The sequence below is a fragment of the Zalophus californianus genome, chromosome 1 (genome assembly GCF_009762305.2).
Source record: "Zalophus californianus isolate mZalCal1 chromosome 1, mZalCal1.pri.v2, whole genome shotgun sequence".
Lineage (NCBI taxonomy): Eukaryota > Metazoa > Chordata > Mammalia > Carnivora > Otariidae > Zalophus > Zalophus californianus.
This window is the reverse complement of record NC_045595.1, coordinates 9,740,356-9,767,543: the sequence shown is the minus strand read 5'-3', so window position 1 is coordinate 9,767,543 and position 27,188 is coordinate 9,740,356. Positions and strand designations below refer to the sequence as shown.

The 27,188-nt window shown below is 57.4% G+C and overlaps 2 protein-coding genes across 4 annotated transcripts; one reads left to right on the top strand and one right to left on the bottom strand.

Annotated features, from left to right (window-relative positions):
* Positions 1–5,714: 5,714 nt before the first annotated feature.
* Positions 5,715–10,753, top strand: PODNL1 (podocan like 1). Its single transcript, XM_027586256.2, has 10 exons — positions 5,715–5,856; positions 5,970–6,194; positions 6,763–6,856; positions 7,158–7,222; positions 7,348–7,457; positions 7,763–7,919; positions 8,180–8,295; positions 8,757–9,414; positions 10,020–10,168; positions 10,323–10,753. The coding sequence occupies exons 1-10, from the start codon at positions 5,854–5,856 to the stop codon at positions 10,471–10,473; spliced, it is 1,728 nt and encodes a 575-aa protein (XP_027442057.1). The 5' UTR covers positions 5,715–5,853; the 3' UTR covers positions 10,474–10,753.
* Positions 10,754–11,219: 466 nt separating this feature from the next.
* Positions 11,220–27,069, bottom strand: CC2D1A (coiled-coil and C2 domain containing 1A). Of its 3 annotated transcripts, none has more exons than XM_027587459.2 (29): positions 26,775–27,069; positions 25,279–25,414; positions 23,589–23,704; positions 23,429–23,494; positions 23,022–23,156; positions 22,689–22,923; positions 19,264–19,388; positions 18,859–18,931; positions 18,640–18,711; positions 18,401–18,531; positions 18,250–18,322; positions 17,451–17,584; positions 16,987–17,101; positions 16,733–16,905; positions 15,892–16,014; positions 15,748–15,806; positions 15,540–15,656; positions 14,220–14,293; positions 14,087–14,145; positions 13,920–13,971; positions 13,696–13,795; positions 13,525–13,615; positions 13,090–13,227; positions 12,929–12,993; positions 12,289–12,352; positions 12,067–12,193; positions 11,912–11,988; positions 11,777–11,824; positions 11,220–11,700 (listed from the first exon to the last, which is right to left on the bottom strand). In XM_027587459.2, the coding sequence occupies exons 1-29, from the start codon at positions 26,832–26,834 to the stop codon at positions 11,680–11,682; spliced, it is 2,859 nt and encodes a 952-aa protein (XP_027443260.2). In that variant the 5' UTR covers positions 26,835–27,069; the 3' UTR covers positions 11,220–11,679. The 3 variants fall into 3 exon arrangements, with proteins under 3 accessions (XP_027443260.2, XP_027443263.2, XP_027443262.2); XM_027587462.2 differs by having other exon boundaries at positions 12,929–12,990; XM_027587461.2 differs by having other exon boundaries at positions 16,987–17,098.
* Between the last annotated feature and the right edge of the window lie 119 nt (positions 27,070–27,188).

The following is a 27,188-nucleotide window of genomic DNA, read 5'->3' as shown; positions in this document are numbered from 1 at the left end:
TTCCTCTGCCACTCCCCCTGCTTGTGCTCTCTTGTTCTCTCTGTGAAATAAATAAATAAAGTCTTTAAAAAAGAGAGAGAGAGAGAGAGATTTATGATGAGGAATTAGGTGATGTGATTATGGAGGCTGGGAAGTCTCATAATCTGCCATCGGGAAGCTGGAGACCCAGGATCCTCATGGTATAATTCCAGTCTGAGCACCAAGGCCTGTGAACCGGGGTTGCTGATGGTATAAATTCCAAATCCCAGTTCAAAGGCAGGGGAAGACCAGTTTCCCACTCAAAAGTCAGACCAGAAGAAAAAAGGGCCAATTCCTCCATTTGAAAGAGGACTTTGGCTGCCTCCATTTGGACCTCAAACTTTCCAAGTTGGGTTCTTCTTTCCAGCTTGTCTCTGGTGGAAGACGCTGAGGGCAAAGCCTCCTGAGATGGAAACTGAAACTACCCACTCGAGCATAAGGACTGCCCTGAGCTAGCAAGACCCCATCCATGACTGACTCCATGACAATGATCGATTTGACCTTCACTGCCCACATGCACGTACCCACCCACCTTTGCCCCACATTTTCCTTCTATAAACCTGGGAGTATTTTCTGCACTTGGGAGACCGTCTTTGAGACACTAGTCCGCTGTCTTTCCTGGTGTTGGCCTCACTGAAATAAATTCCTTTCCCTGCTTTTGGATTTTGTCAGAGGCAAGTGGCTGAACCTGCTCTGTTTGGAGCCCCTGGAGCCGGGTGCACTTGTTCCCTGGAGCCCCGGCCACACCTTTTCTGCTTTTTGATCTATTCAGGCTCTCCGTGGATTGAATGATGCCCTTCCACACTGGGGAGGGCTATCTACCACGTTAGAGAGTTCACTGATTCAAATGCTAATCTCTTCTGGAAACACCCTCACAGATGCACGCCGAAATCATGTTTAATCTGAGCACCCCATGGCCCAATATCATTTTATAATATAACCTTGCACTTGACCTATACGATTAACCATCGCAAGCACATGGCAGGCACATTTTCAGTTCTACCAGATACTTTCAGATTCCTCCTCTCTTTCTGACCCTGTTTCTCCATGACTACTGCAGGCTCTTTTCTGCCCACCCCTCAGGCATAAGCCTTCCTCAACAGTTTCCCTTGGTCTCCCTTCTCATTTTATACTTTCTTCTTGGCTAATGCCATCCATGCTGTGGCTTCAGCTCTCACTCTGTGGATAGCCTCTATAGTTGTTAGGATTAGAGTATGTTGTTTTTTCAAAGGAGAAAAAAATAGAAATGGTGGCTTACACAAGAAAGACATCTGGGGCACCTGGGTGGCACAGTCAGTTAAGGGTCCCTCGGTTTTGGCTCAGGTTGTGATCTTGGGGTAGTGAGATTGAGCCCCGTGTTGGGCTCCATGCTCATCACAGAGTCAGCTTAAGATTCTCTCTCCCTCTTTCTATGCCCCTCCCCCTGCCTCTCTCTCTCTCTCAAATAATAAATTAATTAATAAAAAAAAATCTTTTTTGGGCCCCTGGGTGGCTCAGTTGGTTAAGTGCCTGCCTTCAGCTTGGGTCATGATCTCAGGGTCCTGGGATGGAGCCCCGCAATGGTCTCCCCGCTCAGCGGGGAGTCTGCTTTTTTTTTTTTTTTAAAGATTTTATTTATTTGACACAGAGAGACACAGCGAGAGCATGAACACAAGCAGGGGGAGTGGGAGAGGGAGAAGCAGGCTTCCTGCTGAGCAAGGAGCCGGATATGGGGCTCGATCCCAGGATCCTGGGATCATAACCTGAGCTGAAGGCAGATGCTTCACGACTGAGCCACCCAGGTGCCCCGCGGGGAGTCTGCTTCTCCCTCTCCCTCTCCCCTACCCCTTGCTCATGCTCTCTCTCTCTCTCTCTCCCTCTCAAATAAATAAAATCTTAAAAAAAAAAATCTTTGAGCCTCATAGGGCCCCAAAGGGGCCCAACCATGAGAGTTTCCCTGTTTTTGTGAGATATGCCCCCCACCCGGAGGGAGAGACTTCCAGCCTAGCTAGCTCCTCTATCAGCCAGACCAGCTGCACCCCATCTGGTCCTCAGCCTAATGGGTTCACCTCTCCGCCAGCCTGAGAAATTATCCAAACATGTCAATCACGTCCTCCCGTGGGAACCAGAGGTCACCTCGTCCTTTTGTCACTACAAAGCCTGCCTGCCACAGCTCCTGCTTTTTAAATTTTTTTCTTTATGAAAAAAAATATATCCCAGCTTCTTGGTGATTATATACAAGAGTCACACTAATTTAAGCATATTCTTTTATGAATAAGCAATTTTCATTACTAAACTTTGCAGGTCACATTTTAAATAAATATGCTAATTTTAATTGTGAATTTGGTGACTATTCTAGCTGCTTTGACCCTGTTTCTTGACTCTGCTCCCATGTGCGACACCCCCATGCGGCTCTGCATGGCGTGCAGTGTCCTTCCCCTCCTCTGGGCTGTGAGTATATATGACTAATAAGCCAAGGCCGATTTTTTCTATACAGGGTTGGATGTCATATGCTTGACTACCTTGTATCATTTAGAGCAGGAGATCCCTCCTTCACCAGCAGGGTAGGTAGGAGGTAATCAAAACCCTAGCCATTGCAGGGATGGCCTTCCTTCAGATGTGAGATGCAGGTTGTTTCTATCTTGTTGCTCCACTCCTCAAGGCCACTATTCTCAGGGTAATGTCATCACCCAAGATGGCTGATGGAGTCCCAGCCATCACATCGACCTTCCAACAACAGGGAGGAGAAAGGCACTCCCTTTCCCTCAAAGATATGCATACCACGTCGGCTTACACAGTCACAGGGCTGTACCTAGCTGCAAGGGAGGCTGGGAAATGTGGTTCTTTATCTTAGGCAGCCATATGCCTAAGATAATTATCAGTAATTTTATGAATTTGGCTCAGATCCTGAAGGGCTAATTAGCCAGATGAAGGCTGATTGAGAAGTTTGCCTGTGTCTTGAGGATGAATGCCATTAGAGGATGAGGAGGTGCACCTTGGGATCATTAGTGGTACTGATTTAAGGCCCTTCCTTTCCTTCTCTAATTGGGAGACTACATTTCCCATCATTCTCTTGCTCTCTTTCGCATCAACCCCACCTCCTCCCTGTACCCCCCGGCAACCAAAATGAGACCAGACTGCTGCACTAGCTGCCCAGTGTTACTGCAACTCTCCCTTCTTCCCATGACCCCTATGGTCCTCCTTACTCTGAGGTCAGAGCCAAGAGACATCAACACTCGCTCCCTGTGCAAACCTTCCCACACATACAGACACAATCCTATGTGCATTCCTGAAGGTGAAATAAACGGTGATTATGCTAGGCTCTATGTTGGCCGACCATACTCCTCCGCTGCAGTCCCTGCAGAACTCTTTGCTGGATAGGGGAAGGCTGGACTAGGCAGGGCAGGGCTAGGAAGGGCAGGGCAGGGCAGGGCAGGGCAGGGCTGGGTTGGGCTGGGCAGTGCAAGGTAGAGACAAGGGAATTTATTGCAGGGAGATAAGGCCAGTGGTTCATCTATAAGAGCAGTGGTTAGGGTCTTAGCCAATCAGACATTCCATCCTCTGGCCACAGGGACTGGTTCCAGATGGACATGTGATCAAAGCTAGGCCAATGAGATTTTTAAGCTTGAGGCTGGGGATGTGCACACGTTGCTGCTGGAGTATCCAGGCCCCACACAAAGAAGCCTGCTGGTAGAGCCAAGAGACAGAGAGGGAATCCGTCCTGAGGACGTCATTTGAGCCCCAGAATCCAGCTATGCCTGAAAGATGCATCCATGGAACATTTCTGTTCATGAGTCAATAAACGCCCTCATTTGCACTAGCTAGTTTGGTTTGGGTTCTCCATTCTTTGCAACTGAAAGAGGCCTACCAGAAACAGCTTGGTTCTCACTGGGGCTAGGATCAGTGCAGTAATTCAGTAGCTCTGTGGGGCTAGTCCCATTACTCTGCCAGTGAGACGGAGGAGCTTCTACCCAGTGTCCAAGCTAACAGCCACTGGTGCCACATAGAGAACTTGGGATGGGGACTGTTGCTCTCTTCTGGCTGAAGCTAAGACCTAGCTCCTACCCTAGCCCCGAGGGACCCTGAGTGTCTCTTGTCACAAGCCCACACAGTCCTGGGAAATGTGGGCAAATGACCACCTCCAAGTTTCTTCCTTTGTGGAAGAGAGATTAATAATACAGACACCCTCTCTCTCCATCATTCTTCCACATCTTGGTCCCTTCCTCCCACTCCCCTGATGTACTTCACTGCCCCCTACCCTCCCATAACAGGTGCTGTCTGGAGCCCACCATGCCCCACTCAGGCCTCACCATCAGGCACCTATATCTATTTAGGGCTGGTGCCTGTTCTCCCCAAAGTGCCAGTGAATTGAGACCCTTCAGGGGCAGCCCTCAACCAGTGCCTGATGGAGGGAGTTGGAGAATCAATATCCCAGCTCCCCCCACCCCCCACCCAGGTAGGACGTGTGTCCTACACAATCTACCAGCATTCCCCAGCAGGACTGAGCCCCATCTGCCTCTGGCGGGAACTTGCCTGATAACAAGAGTGACAAACTGCCCCAATTTGCCCAGGACTAAGGGTTTCCTGGGACACAGGATTTTGAGTGCTAATACTGGCGAGCTCCAGGCAAGTTGATTATCCCAGCAATAACTCATCGTGGACTGCTCCCTTCCTTCCCTCTGTCATTTCCTTGCTCCCCTACAGCTTCTTTCTCTAAGACAAACGCACTCAACCCTTGTCTCAAGCTCTGCTTCTGGGAAGCCTCCCCCCTTCAACCTCCTTCACCCTCTTCATGCAGCCCATTGGCTCAGCCACTTCCAAGCTGAGCATTTGTGAGGGGCAGATGTGGTGCTTAGAACTTTCTGTCCACTACCTGGCTTTGCCTTGTGAGAGCCCTTCGAGGAAGAAGGGTATTCTGTCATCTCTGTCTTATGTGTGGGAAAACTGAGGTTTGGGCAGGAAAACAATCTGCCTGAAGACACCTTGCTGGCAAGTTGGCGCATCTTGGGAAATAGGATCTGGGGCAAAGGTCGGCTTCTCCCCACACTGCTGCTCTGGGGTACAGGGCGTGGAATGTGCCGGGCACTGTCGCACCCACCTCATATGGACTATCTCATTTGATCCTTACACGGCTCCTGAGAGATGAGACAACCATCCCCCCCAACTTTGCAGAGTGGGAGACCAAGGCCCAGAGAGGTGGCAGAGCCCAGGTTCAGGCCCAGGCAGGCTGGCGCTGAGCGCATATCCTTAACCACCGGGCTGGTGCCTCAATACGTGTAATTTCCTTTCAGGCGGCTGCTGTGGCGGGGGAGGGGCCCAAATGGCAGAGCTGGCTGAGAGCCAAACCCCCCCTCCCCGCCCCCAGGGCTGAGCCCAGACCTGCCCTGACCCCTGGCTGCCCAGCCCCAGTTCCTTGGGGACCCTCCTTGGCCTGAAGCATCCTCCACTCCTCTGCCCCCACCCCTATTTCTGTGGTTGCCCCAAATACCAGACAGGGCGAATCTTAGCTTTCCCCCAAGCATTCCATGCTCCTGTGGCCCGGCCCAGGCTGGCCGAGGTTACGCAAGCTGAGCTGGGGTGCTTGGTGGGGGTGGGACTGAGGGCACGGGCTGGCCTGTCCTCACCACCCATCCGGCAGCCCGCCCACCCTCCCGAGGGCGGGGACGGGGGTGGGCCAGCTAGTTCTCCACTCCCCCCCACCCAGTCCCTGGGAGAACAAGCCGGGTGGAGGGTGGCCTGTGCCAAGAGATGGGGGGCGGTGGCAGCCACGGAAGAGGCTCCAGGAGGTGACTGCCTGGTTTCCATTAGGGAGCCCTGGTCGGCATTTCAGGCAAGACGGCAGAGCTGGGGCTGGCTATGGTAAGGTGGGGGTCGGGAGGGAGGGGAGTCTGCCGGCGGGGATGCTCCTGTCGCCATGGTGACCTGGTGCCCGGCCTGGGGACACCCTGACCCATGGGTCCCTCTCTTCCCAGCGGCTGAGCCTACTACTGCTGCTCCTGCTGCTGACGAGCCCCCCACCCACACCCAGCATGGAGGACGCCGCCTTCCCCCACCTGGGGGAGAGCTCGCGGCCCCCGCCCCGCACCTGCCCCCCGCGCTGCTCCTGCCCCCGGGCAGACACGGTGCACTGCAACGGCCTGGACCTGCAGGTGTTCCCAGACAACATCACCAGGGCAGCTCAGCACCTCTCCCTGCAGGTGGGGCCCGGGCCAGGCGTGGTAGGGGGAGCGTGCAGAGCGCTCTGGTTGAGGCTGGTGGGGTATGGGGTCCGTGTTGGACATGTGGGACTTGGCAGTGGTGGGAGCTGGCCTTGATGAGAGTGTTGGGGTATGTGCATTGGGGGCAATTGGAGGTGGGGGTACAGGTATTGGAAGTAGGAAGGGCTGAGAGTTTGGAGGTGTTAGAGGTCAATGTCTTGGCAGCTACAGGGTTTTTGGGGGTCAGAGTGACGGAGCATTTGGGTCAATTGTGGGGGCGATGGAGTATCAGATGTCAACGTCTTTTTGGTTATGGGGTTGCTTGGAGTCAGGGTAATGGGTGTCAGGGGTCAATTATAGGAACAGACGGGGTGCCGGGGGTCAACATCTTGGTGGTCACAGGCCTGTTTGTGGTTACGGGGTTGTTTTAGATGCAGGGTAATGGGGCTTTGGGGATCAAGTGTAGGAGTGAGGGGTGACAAGTTTCCCTTGATTAAGGCAACGGGGAGCTGGGAATCGGGGCTCTGGCCACTGGTTGAGGGCTCAGGGCTGTGAATCCCTCCCCCAGAACAACCAGCTCCAGGAGCTCCCCTACAATGAGCTGTCGCGCCTCAGCAGCCTGCGGACCCTCAACCTCCACAACAATCTCATCTCCTCCGAGGGTGAGGGGTGAGGGGACCTCTGGAGGAGGGAGGCCGGAGGCGGCCCCTTCCCTCCCCTGCCGGGTCTGTGGGTAGCTCTGCGGTAGTTCCCAGAACTGCCCTTTGCTGAGCCGGATGGAAACTCAGGGCATGATGGGGGCTGTGGCTTTTGAGGACGGGTGGGGAGGTGTGTGGGAGGGTGCCTGGAGGGGCCTCTGCCAGTCCCCAGACAGGAGCCCTGGGGCAGCTGGGAGCACCGGCTCCCTCGTTGCCCCTATCTGAGCCAGGCCTGGGGTCCCCTCACTGCCTGTCCCGCTCCCAGGGCTGCCTGATGAGGCCTTTGAGTCCCTCACACAGCTGCAGCACATTTATGTGGCCCACAACAAGGTGAGCATCCCCACCTGCCCTGGCCCCGAGGCCTGGCCTGGCCGGGGTCACACAGCAGAGCGCAGAGGGGACAGCAGGGGGCTGCAGGGCAGGGCTCCAGGACCAGCGTCACTGTGCTCCCACAGCTCTCGGTGGCCCCCCAGTTTCTGCCCCGCTCCCTCCGAGTTGTGGACCTGGCTGCCAACCAAGTGACAGAGATCTTCCCGCTTACCTTTGGGGAGAAGCCGGCGCTCAGGTAGCCCCTGGCCCAGCCCAGACCTCTCAGACCTCAGGTGTGCCTGGGGTCACCCCCTACCCTTGGAAGTCTGAGGGGTTCATGAACCTGCCCATTGGGGCCTGAGGGGGCGGAGCCCTAGCCTGGGGGCTGTCTGAGGCAGGACACCCTGGATGCTCCATCTGGAGAACTCCACACTGAGGCCGAGACAGTGGGTACACACATGCACGTGCGCACACCGAAGGCAGCTCTGGGGAGCAGGGTAGGAATGGGGGTCGGTGGGAAGGCCAGGGGAGGGCTGGTGGCCGGAGCCTGGCTCCCCTCAGGTCCGTGTACCTCCACAACAACCAGCTGAGCAACGCCGGCCTGCCCCCCGACGCCTTCCATGGCTCTGAAGCTGTGACCACCCTCAGCCTGTCCAGCAACCGGCTCAGCTACTTGCCGCCCAGTCTGCCGCCCTCGCTGGAGCGGCTCCACCTGCAGGTGCCCCTCCCTCACCTCGCCACCCCCACGTTCCTGCCTCCTCAGGGCCGCCTCACCTCTCTCCTGGGGGAGCCCTCCACCTCCTCACAATTGCGGTAGTCAGAAATATCTTTTAGTTTTGTCCGATGGCCATTCACAGGTGCTCTCTGAACAGCCTTGCTCAAGTGAGCTCCTTGTCACTCCCTTACTCAAGAGCCTTCCATAGCTCCCCGCCGCCTTCTCTCCCTGACCCCCGCTCTCATTCTCTCCTCCCTTCCCAGAACAACCTCATCTCCAAGGTGCCCCGAGGAGCCCTGAGCCGCCAGACCCACCTCCGTGAACTCTACCTCCAGCACAACCAGCTGACAGACAGCGGCCTGGACGCCACCACCTTCAGGTGGGGCCTGGGACAGGGTAGGACAGGGGTGCAGCTTTGTGCTGGCAGGAGGGGTTGAAGATTCAGAGCCTGGGCGCCCCAACCCTCTATCCCCCTCTGGTGTATGACTCCCAAACCGAGGGCGCGTTTGGTGAGCACCTGCTGCGCGTCAGGCTCAGCCAAGCACCTAGCAGCCATCCTTGCTCCCGGCTGTTCTGTGCCTCAGTTTTATTATCCAAACATCATCACCGCCACATGCCGATCTTGGACCGAGAACTCTGTCCTGCACCTCTATGTCCAACCCTCAGGCTGGAAGCTGCCCTGACCTCAGCAAGTGTGCCTCCCGCCCAGATCTCTCAACTCATCCAACCCCCAAGGGTCTCCAGCTTCCACCTCGGGACCACTCCCCAGCCCCCGCCCCCAAGATTCCCCCGGCCCCCACTCTGGGCACGCAGCCCAACGCCGGCCCTCTCTCCCGCCAGCAAGCTGCATCACCTCGAGTACCTGGACCTGTCCCACAACCAGCTCGCCTCGGTGCCCGCTGGTCTGCCCCGTGCCCTGGCCGTGCTGCACCTGGGCCGCAACCGCATCCGGTGGGTGGAGGCTTCCCGGCTGCGCGGTGCCCGGGGCCTGCGCTACCTGCTGCTGCAGCACAACCAGCTGGGAGCGACGGGGCTGCCCGCTGGGGCGCTGCGGCCGCTGCGGGGCCTGCATACGCTGCACCTCTACGGCAACAGGCTGGACCGCGTGCCCCCGATGCTGCCCCGCCGCCTGCGGGCCCTGGTGCTGCCGCACAACCACGTGACCACACTGGGCGCCCGCGACCTGGCCGGCATGCCGGGCCTGGCCGAGCTCAACCTGGCCTACAACCGCCTGGTCAGCGCCCGAGTGCACCGCCGGGCCTTCCGCCCGCTGCGTGCCCTGCGCAGCCTTGACCTGGCCGGCAACCAGCTGACCCGGGTGCCCGGCGGCCTGCCTGGCAGCCTGCACACCCTGCGGCTACAGCGCAACCAGCTGCGGGCCCTCGAGCCTGAGCTGCTGGCCAGCCTGGACCAGCTGCGGGAGCTCAGCCTGGCGCACAACCGGCTCCGGATTGGAGACATCGGGCCTGGCACCTGGCACGAGCTACAGGCCCTCCAGGTCAGGGGCGGGCTGGTTAGCCGCACTGTCCCCACGGCCCCTCAGCAGCGCCCCGCGAGGCCCTGAGATGCCACAGAGAGCCCAGCCCATGGGCCGGGGGTGGATACGACAGATACAGCCTCCGGGCCTTTGACTGTGCATTCCCTGCCACCTGGTCCTCGGCAACCGCCCCGTCCACCTCCCCCAGCAAACACGGCACCTCTAGCTCCCTCTGAACACCCTGGATCCCACAGAGCTTAGAGCATCTGTGGGGGCCAGGCGCTGTTCTAGGAACTGCAGATGCCCCTGGGCACAAAATGACACAGCTCCCGGCCCGGCACAGACACGCTAGTTAGGGAGAAAGCAGTCGACCACGATCCGAAGTAAACAGTATCGGGGGGGCACGAGGTGAGGGAAGTACCGTCTCTGTGAATGACTGACTGAATCCATCCGCCTGGCATCCCAGCGCCTAGATCACGGCCTGCCCCAGAGGGAACTCTGTACCTCTGGCAGGGGGAGGGGCAGAAGGCCCGGGTGTGGCGCGCCCCGGAAGAGAGGTTAGGGCCTGGCTGAGTGGATGGCTCAAGGCCTGGGGCCACCACGGCACTGTCTGTCCTTCTGCCCAGGTGCTGGACCTCAGCCACAACGAGCTGTCCTTCGTGCCCCCTGACCTGCCCGAGGCGCTGGAGGAATTGCACCTGCAGGGCAACCGCATCAGCCACGTGGGCTCCGAAGCCTTCCTCAGCACACCCCGCCTGCGTGCCCTCTTCCTTAGGTGCCCGGGGCGGCTGGGTAGAGCGGGTCCAGGTGGGCGGGGGGCAGGGGGCGCCCCTGGAGGGCTGTGGTGGAACCCGAGCAGGCCTGGGTGGGTCAGCACGGTTGTGGCCCACTCCCTTGGCACCCACTCTCATGCCCGCCTCTTGGTCCAGGGCAAACAGGCTTCACATGACCAGCATTGCGCCTGAAGCCTTCCTGGGCCTCCTGCACCTGAGTGTGGTGGATACGGCGGGGAACCCCGAGCAGGTCCTGGTCCGGCTGCCACCCAGAGCTCCACGTCAGCCACAGGCGGGGGGGCCCTGAGCCCGGAGGGGCCCAGCAGCTCAGCCCAGACCTCTGGGGCTCCACTGGGCCATGGACTGAGGAGACAGTGGACACCTGTGGCCTTGACCAGGCTCTCTCAGGCCTTGAGGGCTGGGCCGCCTGACCTGTGTCGGCCAGGAGGCTGGGGCAAGGGCACTGTCTCCACACACAGGGCACCCTGGGAGAGGCCGAAGCGTGCAGCTCGCACACCAGGCACACAGACAACGCCAGCCCTGCCGGACACATGCCCCACTCCCCGTGCAGGTGGGGACAGCAACAATAAAGCCTAACCCTTTCAAGTGCTCACCACCCACCAGCTGCCCTTCACCTTGCAGGAGGTGCTCTCACCATCCCCGCAACCAGCTGAGGAAGGTGAAGCTGTGGGAGGCTAAGAGGGTCAGGCAACTTGGTCCCATAGCCAGTAAGCAGCAGGGCTGGCTCTCAAAGCCCCGAGACACTCGTGGGTCGCCAGGAACCACCAGGCAATGCCTGACCACGCGTGTAAACCCAGATACGCCCAAGGCCACCAGCTACAGAAACACAGGGCGTGTCAGACACCCCGAAGCAGGCCACGGACCCTCCCACATACCCCTGCAGCAAATGTGCAAAGCGGACACATCCTTCGGAGGCACAAGCCCCCCCACAGCCTGCCCCTCTTGCAGACACCTCTCCATCAATCCCCGGAGGGACTGTGGGGGGAGACCCAGCTAGTCACAGAGGGTGGGAGCAAGACACAAAGACAGGACAGAGTGAGCCAGGCGTGGCCCTGGCTGTTTATTCCCTGTGTCAGCCCTGGGGAGCCAGCCGGGCTCTGGCCGACCTCAGCGGCTTCTTTGGGGTGTGGGTGGGATTCAGGGTTAAGGCTGGGGAGGGACAGGAAGTAAAGTGCTCGCAGGGGCCCTCGGGGCTTGGTCCTAGCTGCCCCCCCCCCCACCTCCGGGGCAGGCCAGGGGCCCGGCACCCCAGGCTGTGCAAACAGGACTGTCCGGGGCCCACCCAGCCAGGCCTGGGCAAGGGGCACAAGCTGGCTGGCGGTACTGCCCTCAACGTCCCCTGCCAGGGAGGCTGTGGCCTGGCTGGGGGGACCCAGTGGGGGAATGTGTCCATCTGGAGCTGACTGTCCGCTGATTGTCTGCTTGTCTGGTCCTCAGCTGTGGCCTTGGGCCTGCGCCCCACTCTCCAGGGGCCACCCGCCTGGTTGGCCCCTCACCTGCGGAGCCGCTGCAGCTGAGGGGGAGGCCACAGGAGTCAGGGGGGTGCTCATGGCCACAGCCACCCCCCAACCCCATACCTGGCCACTCACCTCACTCTCTACCAGGTTCCGCCTGTAGAGTGCCTCCTTTGCGGCCTCCTGGGGGCCAAGGGGTGGTCAGTGGGACGCTGTCACCACCGGCCCCCGCCCCCTGCGCCCCTGCCCCCCGGCCCTCGCCCGGCTCACCCTGCTCCCATCATTGCCCAGGCGCCGGGCGGCCTCGGTGTAGAACTGCAGCTGACGCTCCAGCTGGGCCGCGTACTCTGATGGGGGGGGGGGGCCGGGTCAGGATGGGTACGGCTGCCCCGCCCGCCCCCACGCACCCCTCCGCAAGACCCTACCCCTCCGGAGGCCCGGGCCCCCCTGCTCCAGCCGCGCCCTCTGCCACTGGCTGCGCTGCATGATGTCCTGGTACTGCTGGGCCACTTCCGGGGGCACTGGCCGCCGCGCCTGCCTGAGGGCCAGGATCTGGGGGTGCCAAGCGGGGCACTGTGATGGCCCTGCCCGGGGCCTACAGAACCCCCCAACCCTGCCCCACCGAGCCCGCCAGAGCAGGCGCCCACCTTCCGCTCCAGACGCTCTTGATCGAAGGCCAGCACGCTGAGGCTGTGCAGGGGCCGTGCTGATCTACGGAGTTGGAGAAGGGTGAGGGGCAGCAAGGACCCCCCGCCAGGCCCTGACCCCATTAATTTGACAGACACACTGGGCACTGGGGAACGGGAGGAGACAAGCCAGGCCCACCCTGCTGTTGCTGAGCCCGCAACCTAGTGGGGATGATGACTGTACACTCAGGCAAGTGCAATGCCAGGAGGTCAGGGAAGGCTTCCTAGGGGAGGCCATAGCCAAGTCGGGAGCCAAAGGAGTCAGAGCTGGGCAGAAGAGTGGGGGCCAAGTGGGTAGGGGTGCTCAGGGCAAGACCACAGAAAAGCCCAGAGGCCAGTAAAAACTAGGTGTAGGTAACCATGAGCCAACAGAAGGAAGTGGAGAGAGAGAAGACTACTGGGTATATTGATAATATCACAAAAGACCTTAAAAATCAGGCTGAGGAGTTTAAACTGGACGCTTCAGGAGAAGGGGAGGCAGGACACGTTTTGGAGCACGGGGGAGACCTGCTACAGTTTGTGCCTGATGGGAAATTGTCTGGGAGGGGCTGGGACAGGAAGAAGGGGCTTCTCTCCAGCATGGCTTGGCCCAGCCACCTACCTGTTCCCTGGCTCCCTCGCAGGGGCAGGCACGGGAGGGGCCTTCGCTTTGGGCCCAGCAACCTGCTTCAGTGGACAGAACCAGTGCTGTGATTCCCGCCTCCCCCTCAACCCCCAAACCAAGTCTCCCTCCCTGGGGGTGCTGATGGGCAAGAGTCTCACCGTGGACACAGCTGCTGGCGCGGGGTCGATGACCAGCCACCTCTCAGTTGTGGTCTCCAGCTGCTGGGCCGTCAGGGGCTCCCGAATTCGGACCATCACCTCCAGCCGCCCCCCCGTGGGCCTGCGACCATCCAGGACCTGGGTGGAAACGAGGAGAGGCTCAGGGTCGGGATCAGGGGGAACCAGGGCGATTTCCAAAATATGAGCCCCTGGGTATGGCTGAGATACCAATTGGTCAAAATGGAGCAGGGTGCTGGGAATATTTAGGGCTGGGTAGTAGGAAGGTCTGGGACACCTGCGCCCCCCCACCCCGGGGGAGGGTCTGGGTCAGCAGAGGAGACCCTTGCGAGGCCCAGGGCCTGTAGGAAGCATTTGAGTCATGTTAACAAGTGACAGAGCCACACCGGAGCCTTCGGACAAATGTCCACATCTCACCTCAAGGATCTCCCGGACCTCGCACGCTGTCTCCAGGGCATCCAGCTTGAGCTGTGCTGTGCCCAGCACCCGGTCAGTCTTGAACAGCCCCCTGCGTGTGTGAAGGGGACACGATGGTTGGCCCACGACAGCTCCCTCTCCCCCAGAGTGCACCCAGCACCCCCAGCTCACCCCTTGTGGACCACTTCAAATTTGATGCCTTTGGTCTGGATGGCCCTTCGGAAGCCACGGTGGCTGCGATTGATGCAGAGTTTGAACTGCTCCTTGAACTCTACTCAGGGAATGAGGATGGGGCGGGTGAAGAGGAAAGAGGGAGGGGTCAGGCTATGGTCTCATGTTCTCGCTGCATGGGGCTGGGGTGCCTCCCGCCTCCGCTCAGCCTCCGCTCAGCTCACCGGGGGAGTCTGTGTTCTTAATCACACTGGTCTTGTCTTTCTGAGCTTCTTCCTGCAACCGAATAGGAGGCAGGGAAGCTTAGGGGCTGGGGCCTCCCCTGGCCCCCTGCCCACCCATTCCCAGCCCGATGAGGCTTGAGCCCATCCCTCCTCGGCTCTCCACATACCACATTGGGATAAGGGAAGTCAAACCGAACAAAGACATCCAGGTCACTGGGAGACAGCCCTGTGGGCAGACAAGGGTCAGAGCTGGGCAGAGGGGCAGTCCCTCAGCCCTGCCGCCAGCCTGCCGCCCCTCACCTGGGGGCGTGGGCAAGTTGATCCCCTTCACGATGAACAGGAGCATCTCATTGCTGCTGAGGTCGGGGAAGATCCTTCGGGGAGGGCAGGTGGGGAGACAGAGGCACATCAGCCCCAATGCCTGCCGGCCTTCTCTTCCCTCCGCGGGGCCAGGGAACAAACCCCCTGCTGGCCTTTGTGGGTGTATCAGCTCCTAGGCTGATTTAGAATCAGACAGACCGGGAGTTCTTTGTCCAGTTCTGCCAATGGCTTATTTTTGAGACCTTTCTTCAGTCTGCACAGATCTATTTGGGACCCACTCTGTGCCAGCCGGTGGCCTCAGGGCGGGGGGAGCTTTCCTTCATTTAACATTTCGGGGGTCCCTAATATTCATCATCCAGTGCCCCAGCTGCTATGCGGTCTTCTTTATTCGCTTCATCTGACATTTCTTAAGCTACCATGTACCAGCCAGTGAGTGCCCTAGCTGCCAGGGGACCTTCCCTTCATTTAGCAATATTTCTGGAGCCCCTACTATGTGTCTGCCGGTGTCCTCGCTGCTGGGGATATGGAAGTAAGTGAGACGGACCCCATCCCTGGGCTCACGGGGCCCAAGCTAGCTGAGTGAACACAGGACCAATGAATATATAAATAAAGAAACAAAGCAACCCTGCAGAGAATTAAAATAGGGGAGAGAGTGGAAGTGTGCTCAGGAAAGGCTGCTGTAGACAAAGTGGTCAAGAAGAGCCTCTCAGGGGAGGTGACATCACAGGTGATTCTGGATGCTGGGAAGGTGCTGCTACATGGAGACCTGGGGAAGCAGGTCTAGGCAGAGGAAACAGCCGGTGCAAAGGCCCCAAGTAGGAACACAGTTGGTCCATCTGGGGACCAGAAAGAGGCCTGCGCGGCAGGAGGTGAGAAAATGGGGACAGTGGATGGAGGCAAGGTGGCGGGGAGCTGGGGTGAGGGGTGTGGCTTATCCTAGGTTATTGCAGTGGTTGCACCTAACCTCACCTATAAATGGGAAAAATGACCCCAATTTTCCCGGTTGTGGGAAGGCTTGACAGGAGCAGGACCAACAACCACCATCCGAGGGCTCGCCCAGGCCTCGGGACAAGGCACATCTCTGCACTCACTAGATCTTCCCCAGTTCCCAATGTGTCACTGTCAACACCCCATCACCATCCTTCACTTGCACCTCACAGCTGCCTCAGGACCCTTGCATATACCGTGCTTTCACCACCCAACCAAACTCTCCCCCAGAGGCAAGTCTTCTGCTGGTTTCTGGGGAGTGCAAACCCCTCTCCAAAGGGGCACCTGGGCCAAGGGGCAACAGGGCCTTACTTGATGACGCTGAAGGTTCTCTGCTCAAAGCGGGCAGTGGGCGTGGGGAGACCCCGGGCGAATGCCTGCTTCAGAATCTCCATGCTCCGCTTACAGTCCTCCGCCAGCTTCTCAAACCTGCCACCGAGAGAGCCCTGCTCAGGTCCCTAGTCCCAGGGGTGGGCTGGGGGTGCAAATGTCTGGCAGAGGTGGGGACAGGGGCACTCACTTGCTGGTTTCGGCAATGTTGCCCAGGTGGGTGAACTGGTTAGAGTGGTTCAGGCACATCTGAAGAGCAGGAGACAGTGAGGGGAGGGCTGGGGGGCCATGACCCTGAGGGAGGCCCGCTGAGCCGGCCGGGGGCCCGCCTCACCTCGTGCTGCTGCCTTATGAGCTTGGTGAGTTCGCCATAGCGCCGGGCAGACTCCTGAGACAGACCCGGGCCGGGCCGCTGGACCAGAGAGAAGTCGTCCTTGTTGACAGGGGCGGGTGGCACCTGAGGAAGACAAGGATCATGGGGAGGGGACTGCTGGTCAGCAATGAACAGGCCCACCCACGGAAATGCCAACCGTCCCTGGAGAGGACTTCCTGGACCACTGTTTTGCCCCTGCCCTGGTCTTTCTTCTTCTCCAAGGTGACAAGCGGTGCAAAGAGAAAAGCGGATGGTCCTTCCCAAAGTGGCAGCCTCTGTTAACTGTTTCCCCCAAATGTGATCCTTACCCTCTCTTCCCTAGTAATGGAGTTCTAGCTAGGCACACAGCCAAGAGACTACATGTCCCAGCATCCCTTGCAGCTGGGTACGCCATGTGACTCAGCTCGGGCCAGTGGAAGGTGAGCAGAAGTGATGGCACACCGTGTCACTTCCTTTAAAGGAAACTGCTTGCCTTGCCCTTTCTCTCTCACTTCCCACAGACTGAATGACGACAGGGCATCAACCCACTCTGACCATGTGGACAAAGATGACCTCCTAGGGTGTGGCAGAGCAACAAGATGGAAGGAACCTGGGCCATAGCGGGCTTTGTCTTTCAGAGCCCAGACTGCCCTGAGCATTACGTGCAAGAAATATGTCTGTCTTCTTTCAGCCACTGTCTTAGGGGGACCTATTTGTTATAGCAGCTTCGCCTGAACCCTAATATACTCCCAGGCACATGGCTAAGTGGCCAGAGCCCCATGGGTGGGTGCCTGGGAAAGTCCAGCAGGCCTAGAGAGTTCACCTTGGCGATGTCCACAGGCAGCCCATTGCGTGAGGCCTCCAGCATGGGCTCCAGCCCCTTGGCCTGGCGCAGGTGCATCTTGGCACCCTCTACGTCATTCTTCTGCTTGGCTCGCAGTGCAGCCTGCAGGAGCTGCTTCTTGCGGCCCTCCAGGAAGGCCAGTTGCTGCTGGGCTGTGGGTACCGGGGTGTCAATGGGTGCTGCCCAGCCCATGGCCAGGCAACGGGCAGCCAGGGAGGGGAGGGCGTACCTACCTCTGGTGGATGTGCCCCTGGGGGCTGTTTTGGCTGCTGGGGCAGAGCCTGACTGGGGTGCCCTTGAGGGTGGGGCCTTGGGCTGGGCCACGGGGGCCGGAGGGCTGGCGGGCTGCTGAGGGAGGGAGAGGAAGTCAGAGCTCTCCCAGTGCCTGCAGTGGTTCCACTCCCCAGAGGTCAGGGCCTGACGCTGACAGCAGGGACTGTCTTAGTTTCCGCTTCCTCAGCACTGAACGCAACCTATGGTCCCACTCTCGTTGAATCTTTGCAACAGCCCTGGGACACAGAGACTGTCACCACGTCTACTTTACAGATGAGGAGACAGGATCAGAGAGCAAAATGACCCGCCCGTGGCCACACAGCCGGGAAGAGACAGGGCGGGGATAAGGCCAGTTCTTCCCCAATGTCAGGATTTTGCTTTGCTGCCGCTCCCTGCCTCACCCCAAGGCCCCAGCCCCTCACACCTTCTTAGGTTCCTCATCCTCTTCATCCTCTGGGCCTTCATCCTGGTTGGCCAGCTTCATGGCAGTCTCCAGGACCCCCGCCAGGCCCTGCGGGGTGGGCTCAGTGGCCTCCAGGCCCTGGATGGCGGGAAAGCCTGGGCGGCCAGTCAGGACCCAGTCAGGAGGGAGAGACCCATGCCATTATGGTGGAGAACGTGGGTTCCTCTCCCTCCTAAGGAGCCTCAGGGCTTTGGATATACTTTGAATCCAGGAAGGAGCTCCTGCTGCTTCTGTGTAGACACCAGATCATTCCAACCTCCCTCTTGCCTCTTGGTGCCTCTCACCGGACCCTGGGCCTTGACCAGACTCCAACAAGCTAGCACTAGATGAGGTGGGGTACTGGGCACAAGAGGTGGTCACAGGCCTGGGGGGCTTCCCAGGGGACCAAGGTGCTAAGTGATAACTGCTCTCATGGGGGACACACAGGCAGCTCTGAGAACCCAGAGGAGACCCCCAACCCATTGGGGGGAGGCTAAGCAGGTATGTGTAAAACTGAGAGCTGATGACTAGGAGAGAGTGAGTTGAACAAAGAAGAAATGGAGGGATCAGATGATGGTGGGCTAATGAATAGGTTCTCCCAATAAACCCCCTTGATTTTTAGTGTCTGCCCACTGCCAGGGTGTAAACACTCCTACTGTGACTCAACTTTAAGCTACCAATCGTCTAACAAGTTTGCAGAAATCCTGAAGGCGTAGCAAAGAGCTCCCTGGGCCTGTACCATGCTCAGAGGCCAGAGGGCTGGGGGAGGGGCAGTGCCTACCTGGGGGCACTGGCAGTTCAGCCACATCTACTGCTCGGCCGGCCTTGTGGGCTCGGATGGCATCTTGGTATTGCTGCAGCGGACACAGTATTAGGGCTATGTGGGCCAGGTCTCCAGGGGCCGTCTACCTGCCCACCGGGCCCCCACACACCTTGACGATGCGCTCATGCATGCGAGCCTTCCGCTGGTCCCCTTTGCTCTTGGCCTGGGCTGCAGCCACGTGGTATCGCCCCATCCGCTGCTCCAGTGCCTCCAGGAGAGTCCGCGGAGGTGGGGGAACCTCTGGGGCAGATGGGGGCAGTGGGAGGCAGAGGGGCCGGGTTGAGTCTTGGGAAGGAGAGAGACTGTCTTGCCCTGGCCTGCCTGTCACACATGGTTCCAGGAGCCTACCTGGCGTGGAGGGCACCGTGGTGGGAGTTGGAGGCTGCAGTGGTGGTGACGGTGGGTCTGGAGGCAGCTGGTCTGAGGGCAGAGAGGTCCAGTCCAATGAGGGGCTTGCTTGGGCACCCCCTCCCCCACCCCAGGCTCATGTGGCCTGAGGGGGTTCCTAGGTGACCAGTGAGGGTGGCAGCATCAAGTCCTGAAGGGTGAGCAGGGTAGGGTTCTCACCAGGGGGAGGTGGCAGGCGGGACAGGTCCACAGGCTCCCCCCGGCTCAGGGCCTCCAAGACGGCATCGAAGCTCTGACGGAAAGAAGGAGATCAGGGGAAGAGGCTGCAGCTGGGGGCCAGGACCCTGTGGGGAGCCTCTGTGCCCCACCATTTGACAGAGGACCCCCAGCTCCACCCATTCCTCTGCACCATCTTGCTTTAAGCCCCTTCCAATATTTATGCCCATTTCACAGAGAGGGTACACTGGGGCTTAAGAGGTACAGCAAACTACAGCTCTGGAGTGACTGAGAGCCAGGATTTAAATGTGGGCCTGTGTGACTGCAGAGCTCTTGCTCTTGGCCACCATGCAAAGCCAGAAGCATCCTGTCTTCGCCCTCCGACCCCGTCCGCCCGTCTGCACGCACCTTGGCCACACGGAAGTGTCTGGTGGCAGTGGCAGTATCTCCCTGCTGCTTGGCTTGGAGGGCAGCCAACTTATATTCACGCTGGCGGCTCTGCAACTGGGCCAGGGGGCCGGGGCTGCAGGGACCTGGAAGGGGGAACAGTGTATGGACCATTTTTTTTTTAAGATTTCATATATTTATTTTGGAGAGAAAGAGAGAGAAAAGAGGGTCAGAGGGGGAGGGAGAGGGACAAGCAGACTCTGAGCTGAGCATGGAGCCCCATGTGGGGCTTGATCTCATGACCCTGAGATCATGACCTGAGCTGAAACCAAGAGTTGGATGCTAAACCGACTGAGCCACCCAGGCGCCCCTGAACCAGTTCTATTTAACCCTCACAATGAAGACTGTTCTTTAGGTCCATCTCACGGATGTGAGAACAAGGCTCAGAGGGGATGCTGCGCCCCCGCCCCGAGGTCACAGCCTGAAGATGGTGTGGCGGGCACTCAAGCCCAGGCCTGGCGGTCTCTGGAGCCACTGCTGTTTGGCCCCTAAGAGAATTTAGGAAAACTTACATACCCTTAGGCATTTTTAAGTTGGCATCCAAAAGTTTTTGTCTTAAGTTTCAAAAGTGGCCACAGCTGTCATTCCCAGTGCCTTGCAAATACTGACATTCACAAAAGAAAACTATCACATCACTCTTTTAAAATCTAATGTACGTTAACTACCATGGTTATTTGAAACTCACCAATATACTTTTTTTTTTTTTTTTTTAAGTAAGCTCTACCCTCAACATGGGGCTTAAACTCATGACCCTGAGATCACGAGTTTTGTGCTTTATGGACTGAGCCGGCCAGGTGCCCCTTCATTTATTTATTTTTTTTAATTATGGCAAAATACACATGAAATTCACCATCTTTTTCTTTTTTAAGATTTTATTTGGGAGGGGGAGAAGCAGCCTCCCCACTGAGCAGAGAGCCAGATGTGGGGCTCGATCCCAGGACCCTGGGATCATGACTTGAGCTGAAGGCAGATGCTTAACAGACTAAGCCACCGAGATGCCCCTGAAATTCACCATCTTAACCCTTTCTAAGTATACAGTTCAGTGGCATTCAGTTGACCCTTGAACAATGTTGGGGTTAAGGGTACCAACGCCCCTCCTGCCACACAGTTGAAAATCTACTTTGACTCCCCCGAAATTTCGCTATTATAGGTTACTATTGACTGGAAGCATTACCAATGATAAAGGCAGTCGATCTACACATTTTGTATGTTATGTGCATTATATACCATGTTCTTATAATAAAGTAAGCTAAAGAAAATGATAGTAGGAAAGCCACAAGGAGGAGAAATACAGTGTTGTACTGTGTTAATCAAAGAAACAGTGACCCGCTCAGTTCAAAGCTGCGTTGTTCAAGGGTCAACTGTAAATGTGGGTGCTTGAAAGTCTTCTCTTGACCACCCTATTGTACACTTGTAACCAAAATCCATTCCTGCAGTGCGTTGGCAAAGTGAAGAAACAAAGAGTTAAGCTTCTTTTCGGTGTGTTCATTACAGGATCAAATAACACAGTTCATTAGATTTTCAGGGGAAGTATCTCTAAACTGAAAGCAATCCGTGCAATTTTTGGTATAAAAAAACAAAGGGTAATAAATACACCACCCAGGGTCCACAAATCCTAGAAACGCCTGGAAAGCCACATGCGTTGTACTTTCTCAGACTGACAACTGTACTTACAGCTTTAAGTTTAGGTGTAGTTGCCTGAAAAGCTGTCTGTAGGTTGAAGCTAAACACCTTGTCTTTTGCCTGGTTTTATGTCCCATCATTGCAAGTCTCTGAGTTAAGAAAATGCTTTCCCAGTTTGGATCATGGGTATTATTAGCATGCAATTGAGCAAAGCCTAAATATATCAAGCTTCGGGATGAAGAATTTTTATATACCAATAGTAAAATTTTGGGGCGCCTGGGTGGCTCAGTTGTTAAGCGTCTGCCTTCGGCTCAGGTCATGATCCCAGGGTCCTGGGATCGAGCCCCGCATCGGGTTCTCTGCTCCTCGGGGAGCCTGCTTCTCCCTCTCCCACTCTCCCTGCTTGTGTTCCCTCTCTCGCTGTGTCTCTGTCAAATAAATAAATAAAATCTTTTTTAAAAAAAAAAAGAGTAAAATTTTATGAGCAAGTTACCTCTTGCCTGACATGGTCGGGGCTGGGTCCACCCTCTACCAATTATCTCCTGTTTCCCGGTTTATTCTTTCCCAATTTCCCTGTCTTCCTTTTTTAAAGCATAAAGAAACCTGCTTCGCACCAACAAACAGATGGCAAGAGGCAAAGTCTTGTCATCACCCTGTCGGGGGATCCCCTGAACCCCTGCCAACCTATGTGCCAAAACCCCATGGTGAGAAACGTTTTGGTGATTTCGGTGGCGAAATTCAGGTGGTGATTTCCAACAATCCTCCTTGACCTTTGCCAAAACAACAGCTCAGGAACCAATCTGGCTATGGAAAGATTTAGACCTGCTGTTTACTTTCTCAACTGGGCCAGCTCAGTTTTAAGTGTCTCTCCGGTTCGCTTGGGGAGTGTCTGCCTCTGGGGCAGAGCCTGTGTTGATATTCTAGAAGGGGGGGGGCCACTCCTTTCCCATAGTGGGAGGAGGGCCACCCGAGAAGGAAAACCTGTTGGGAGGTTGGAAAACCTCCAGCAGGTGAGTTTTAGGAGCGAAGACAGACAAGCTGAGGGCTTGGAAATTATCCACTTACAACTCTCTGCATGAGAACGGTAGCCCCCAAAAGGAGCGGAACTCTGATGCACGCTGCAACATTACACTAAGTGAGAGAAGCTGGACCCAAAAAGACAACTAGCGTGTGGTTCTCCTTACACGAAATATCTAGGAGAGGCAAAGTCATAGAGAGCAGATGGTGGGGGCCAGGGGCTGGGGAGAGGGAGAATGGGGAGTTAGTGTTTCATGGGGACAGAGTTGTTGTTCGCGGTAATAAAAAATCTTTGGAAAAAGATAGGGGTGGTGCTTACACCACTCAATTAACTGCACACTGAAAAATGGTTACAATGGCCAACGTTATGTTATATATATCATACCAACACAACACACAGAAGGTATCCATGAACTCCAGAGGCATGACGACCTAGGAAGAGGAGGGGTGTTAAGAATATCTAACAACAGGGGAGGCTGGGTGGCTCAGTTGGTTAAGCGTTCGGTTCCTGATTTCAGCTCAGGTCACGATCTCCGGGCTGTGGGATTGAGCCCTGCGTTGGGCTCTGTGCTCAGCGCAGTTAGGATTCTCTCTCTCCCTCTGCCCCTCCCCCCAGTTTGTTTGCGCTCAATGAATGAATGAATGAATAGCTAATGAATGAATGAGTCAGCACCCCCATAAAATGGCCAACTGCTGAATACCACCCCTGCAAATCCCACGTCAGCCCAGCCTTGCCCTTGGCCTACCTGGAGGAAGCTGGGGCTTAGCCAAGCCTATGGATGTGGCTGGAGCCGTGGAAGGAGGACCCTCTACCGTGACCCTGGGCTCTGGGACTGGCGGGTTTGCAGAGGCCGGCGGCGCAGGTGCCGGAGAGTGGCTGGGCGTGGCTGCCGGGCCCTTCCCCACGGCCACAGGTGGCGGGATGTCCCCTTCATCGATGGTGTTACCCTTCTGGACGGAGGCCAGCAGGTTTTCGAGTGTCTGGGAGGAAGTGTGAAAGTGGGTTTTAGAGGAGCCTGGAGCTGGGTGCAGTGGGCTGTGGTAGGGTCCCAGCACCCTCCCATCACCTGCCCGCTCACCTTAAGCCCCCGGTCGTAGCGCCGCATCTTGGCACCATCTCCAGCTTGCCTAGCGCTTTCGATCGCTGTCTGGTAGAGGGCTAGCCTCTCCTGCAAGGTGGCCTCCACCCCTGGGCTGGGGGCTGTGGCCTTCGGCTGCAGGAGGGGCCGGGGCATGGTCTCGGTGGTGACCCCACCCGAGTTCTCCCCAAGAGCTCCCTTGTCAAGTGCCTCCCACACACCAGGTATGTTGCCCCTGGGCCAGCTCTCCCCACCCCACCCCCCGGCCAGGAAGAAATCATCATCCCCGTTCCAGTGCAGGGAACTGGGTCTCAGAGGTGCCATGTCACCCGCCCAAGGTAACATGGCTGAGGGGCCAGGGAAGGCCTCCAACTCTGGGCTATGGCGAGCAGGTTGCTGGGCGATACCTGAGCCACAGGAGGGCGGGACTCCACAGTCTTCTGCGCCTCCCCAAGGACCTCGTTTAGCTCTGCCTGCAGGGGCACACGGCCGGGGGCCGAGCATGAGGGCCCACCGGATGGTGCAACGACAGCGCGGGAGGCCCCCTGCCTTGCCCCGGGTGCTCACCAGCAGGTCATCATCAGCCTCCACATCCTCCTCGTCCGTACCCTCATCCTCACCCTCATCCGGGTCTCTCATGCACAGGCTGGCCATCTTGTCAATAGCCTCCATGGGCAGGGGGCCTGGCGACAGGGAGAGGCGCCAGCTGGACTGGGATCCTTCAAGAGTCCCCAGCCTCCCATCCCATGACCCCAAGGACTAGGGCAGCATGTCCCCCTCCCGGCCCGTCCATGGCACCCCGTGGCCCTCGGGCCCACCAGGTATGATCCCGATCCCCGCAGATCTTGCCCGCCTCATCTCTCCCTTTTCAAGCCCGACTTGGCACCCTGGCTCCACAGCTTTCTCACTTTGGAGCCCTGGGCAAGTCACTTGCCCTCTCTGGGACTCAGTCTTCCCATCTATCGGACGAGGACAACAGTTTCTCTCTCACAGGTGGGTTGTGGGAACTAAAGATAAATGAAGCTCCAGAACAGCATGTGGTCAGCATTTTGTTATTTGAGTTATCCTCATTATCTGTGTTAGTTCTGTTCTATAAAACTGCCTTAAACGCTGGCTTAGGGAACACTGGACCATGGCCCCTAGAGGAAATACAAGGTTCGGGTCCCATGAGCCTCTGGGCACAACATTTTTGTCAACCAGTCAATACATAACCTTGCTTAATGTGTGTTTCTATCTAATGACACCTTTTTAAATACATATTGTTGATCTGTGAACACCGAACTCAAGGCCAGCAGCAGCACTGTAACTCACGTCTGAACGAAGCTCATCTGTTACGTCTTTTCTCCATAAGACGCATCACAGGCTTCTTGCTCTTAAGAGACACGAGACAGCACTAAGCCCTACACTTGGCGGCCGTTTTGAAGAGTAAAGTCACCAACAAAAAGCACCAAAATGAGAAAAAATGCAGCCTTACACAGACTGTGGAAAGGACACTTGTTTACAGCATGCCCCGAGACAAAAGCGACTCCAACTTCCAGCAACTCTGTGCATGCCTGCCAATAATTGCAAAAGCTCCCCAAGTATTGATTTTGGCGTTACAAATAAAGTTTAGCCCGTAGGGGAATTCACAAATATGGAATTCATCAATAACGAGGGTTGACTGAATCAGCGGAAAAGTATAAAGGTTCCGTTTGCCCTCGGAGCTCCAGCCCCACTGCCCACTACAGAGTTGCTGCCTCCTGCCACCTCCCATAGGGGGCTTTTGCAGGTGCTGGGGACTCTCCCAAAAGTGCTTCCCAGCTCTTCACCTGGCCCTCCTTACTGTGCGTGCCTCTTGCGGGCATCTGGCCCCAGCTCACAGGTCTCTCCCATCGTTCTGTGTTTCCCTCATCCCAGCCCTCATCACGGGGACTGCAAGCTGGAGGAAACGCTAGACCCTGTGTGAAGTGCTTTATGAACACTAGAAGAGTAACTCTTGTGATTAAGTGCAGTCATTATTCCCATTTTACAGAGGGGGGAACTGAGGCCACAGCGATGCTGGGACTCATCAAGTCACACAGCCAGTAAGTGGCAGAGCTGGGATTCGAACCCTCACCCTGGGTCCAGAGTTGATCACTTAACCCCTTACCCAGGCTGTGGGTTCCAGGAGGGCAAAGACCTTCTCTGTCTCCTCTCCTCCTTCTCCCCAGGGTCCAGCGCTGAGCCCTGACCATAGCAGGAGCTCAGAAAATGTTCAGGGGTGTGTTGAGAGTCTCACCTTTGCCTTTGAGCTTCTCCAGGACTTGGGGCTGGCCCCCAACCAAGGCCAAGAACTCGGCCTCCAGTTCCTCTTCGTTAACTCCATCTTCAGGGATCATCAGGCCGTCTGGGGAGAGGTCAACCAGCAGGCCCAGCTGAGGGAAGAGCAAGGGTCCAGTCAGACCTCGGAATGCACCCCACCTGGCCAGAGGCAGCCAGGATGGACCCAGAGTTCACTCAGGAGGAAGGAAATCCAGACCTCCTGGGGAAAGTCATTTTCCCTGGGGAGTGCCAGGAGGCTGGAACGGGCTCAGAATGCAACAGGTGTCCCAAGATGGGCCAGGCCCTCTGGCACAGATCAACATGGGGCAAAGGGCAGGCAGAGACCCTGCTCCCTGCTCTGAGCCCACGCCCATGATGTGCTGCTGACCAAGTTCAGTAGGAAAAGCCGGCCCTACACCCTGTGCAAAGCAAAGTCACTCTGCACACCTGGGCTTTTCCTTCCAGCATACTCAGCAGAGGGGGCCAGGCGGGAAGGTTGCAAGAGCAAACAGAAGCCCGGAAAACAACACAGAAGTCGAAAGCGGGGTTTTCATTGTGTAACAGACCTGTCTTCCTATCCCCTCCTGGTTCATGACCAATCATGATGTGATAATATTATGTTGAACTATACAAAATTGCCTTTTCTGTGGGTCAAAATGGGCAATTATGTATGGCTCCTTTTAATAGTAATAATGAAGTTACACTTATTGAGGGCTATGTTCTAGCACTTTCCATAAACTATCTCAATGAATTTTCACAACTGTCCTGTGACATAAGAACTGTTAGGGCCTCCATTTTACAGATGAGGAATCTGAGGTGTAAGAGCTGAGAAGCCGAGTGTCCAACGTGCAGAGACCAGCAGGGAACTCCAGGCTGGCCAGACTCTTAATACCCCGGCACTAAGCTATGGCCCGGGCTTCTTCCATCATAACTGAGAAAATCAACTCTCCAGGTGCCTGGGGCAGAGGAGGTGGAGAAGGAAAGGAGGTCTAGACACAGTCCCGCGGGCTCATGGCAGCAGCTCTGGATTTGCACTTCACTCTGGCCAAGCCGTTAATCCCTATGACCTTGGGAAGCTGTCTTCACCTCTCTGGGCCTCAGTGTCCTCATCTGTACAGTGGGGATAAAAAGAGTCTGACTTGGCCTGGCAGACGCGAGGTTCCGTGCCCGTTCAGGCCAGGAGTGCAGTAACTATCCTTAGCCCAGGTCCGAGGCCTTCCCCTCCCAAACTGGTGAGGCTGCGGCAACAGGTGGCCCTGAGCCCAGGGCGGGGCGCCAAGAGCTGAGGAGCTGGGGAGCTGGGGAGCAGGGGCCAGCAGGCCGCACTTTGGGAGCAGAACCTCATCTGGAGGGCGGGGACCGGGGCTCACCTGGGGGTGGTGATCGGGTTCCCCTGGGGGGTGGGGACCTCCCCTGAACCTGTGATAGGGGTGAGTAGGGTTCCCTAGGCAAGGCCGTGGGGTACAGACTCACCTGGCGGGCGGCGGCGGCACCTCGGCCTGGGGGTCCCGGGGGTCCCTTCCTCTTGTGCATCTTTCAGGCTGGACGCCCGGGCCACTGGCCACCTCGCCTGGCCTTGCCTGCCTCCTCCCCCGGGGCCTATCGCCGCGCACGCGCACTTCCTGAGCCCCGTGCCCCTCGCTGGTGCCCCGCGACCGCTGACCCCGCGCCCTCGAGCCCCGGGGTGGCCGCCTCACTTCCGCCTCGGCCCCGGGGCGCCGCGGCACCGGAGCGCAGCCACTGGACTTGCTGGGCCCGCCGCACTGAAACTACAACTCCCGGCAGGCAATACGCGGGCACGCGTGCGTACTGCGGGGCGGTGGGCAGGGCCGCGGGCTGCGCGGGGAAAGAGGCGGGGCGTGCGTGGGTGTGAGGGGGCGGTGCTAG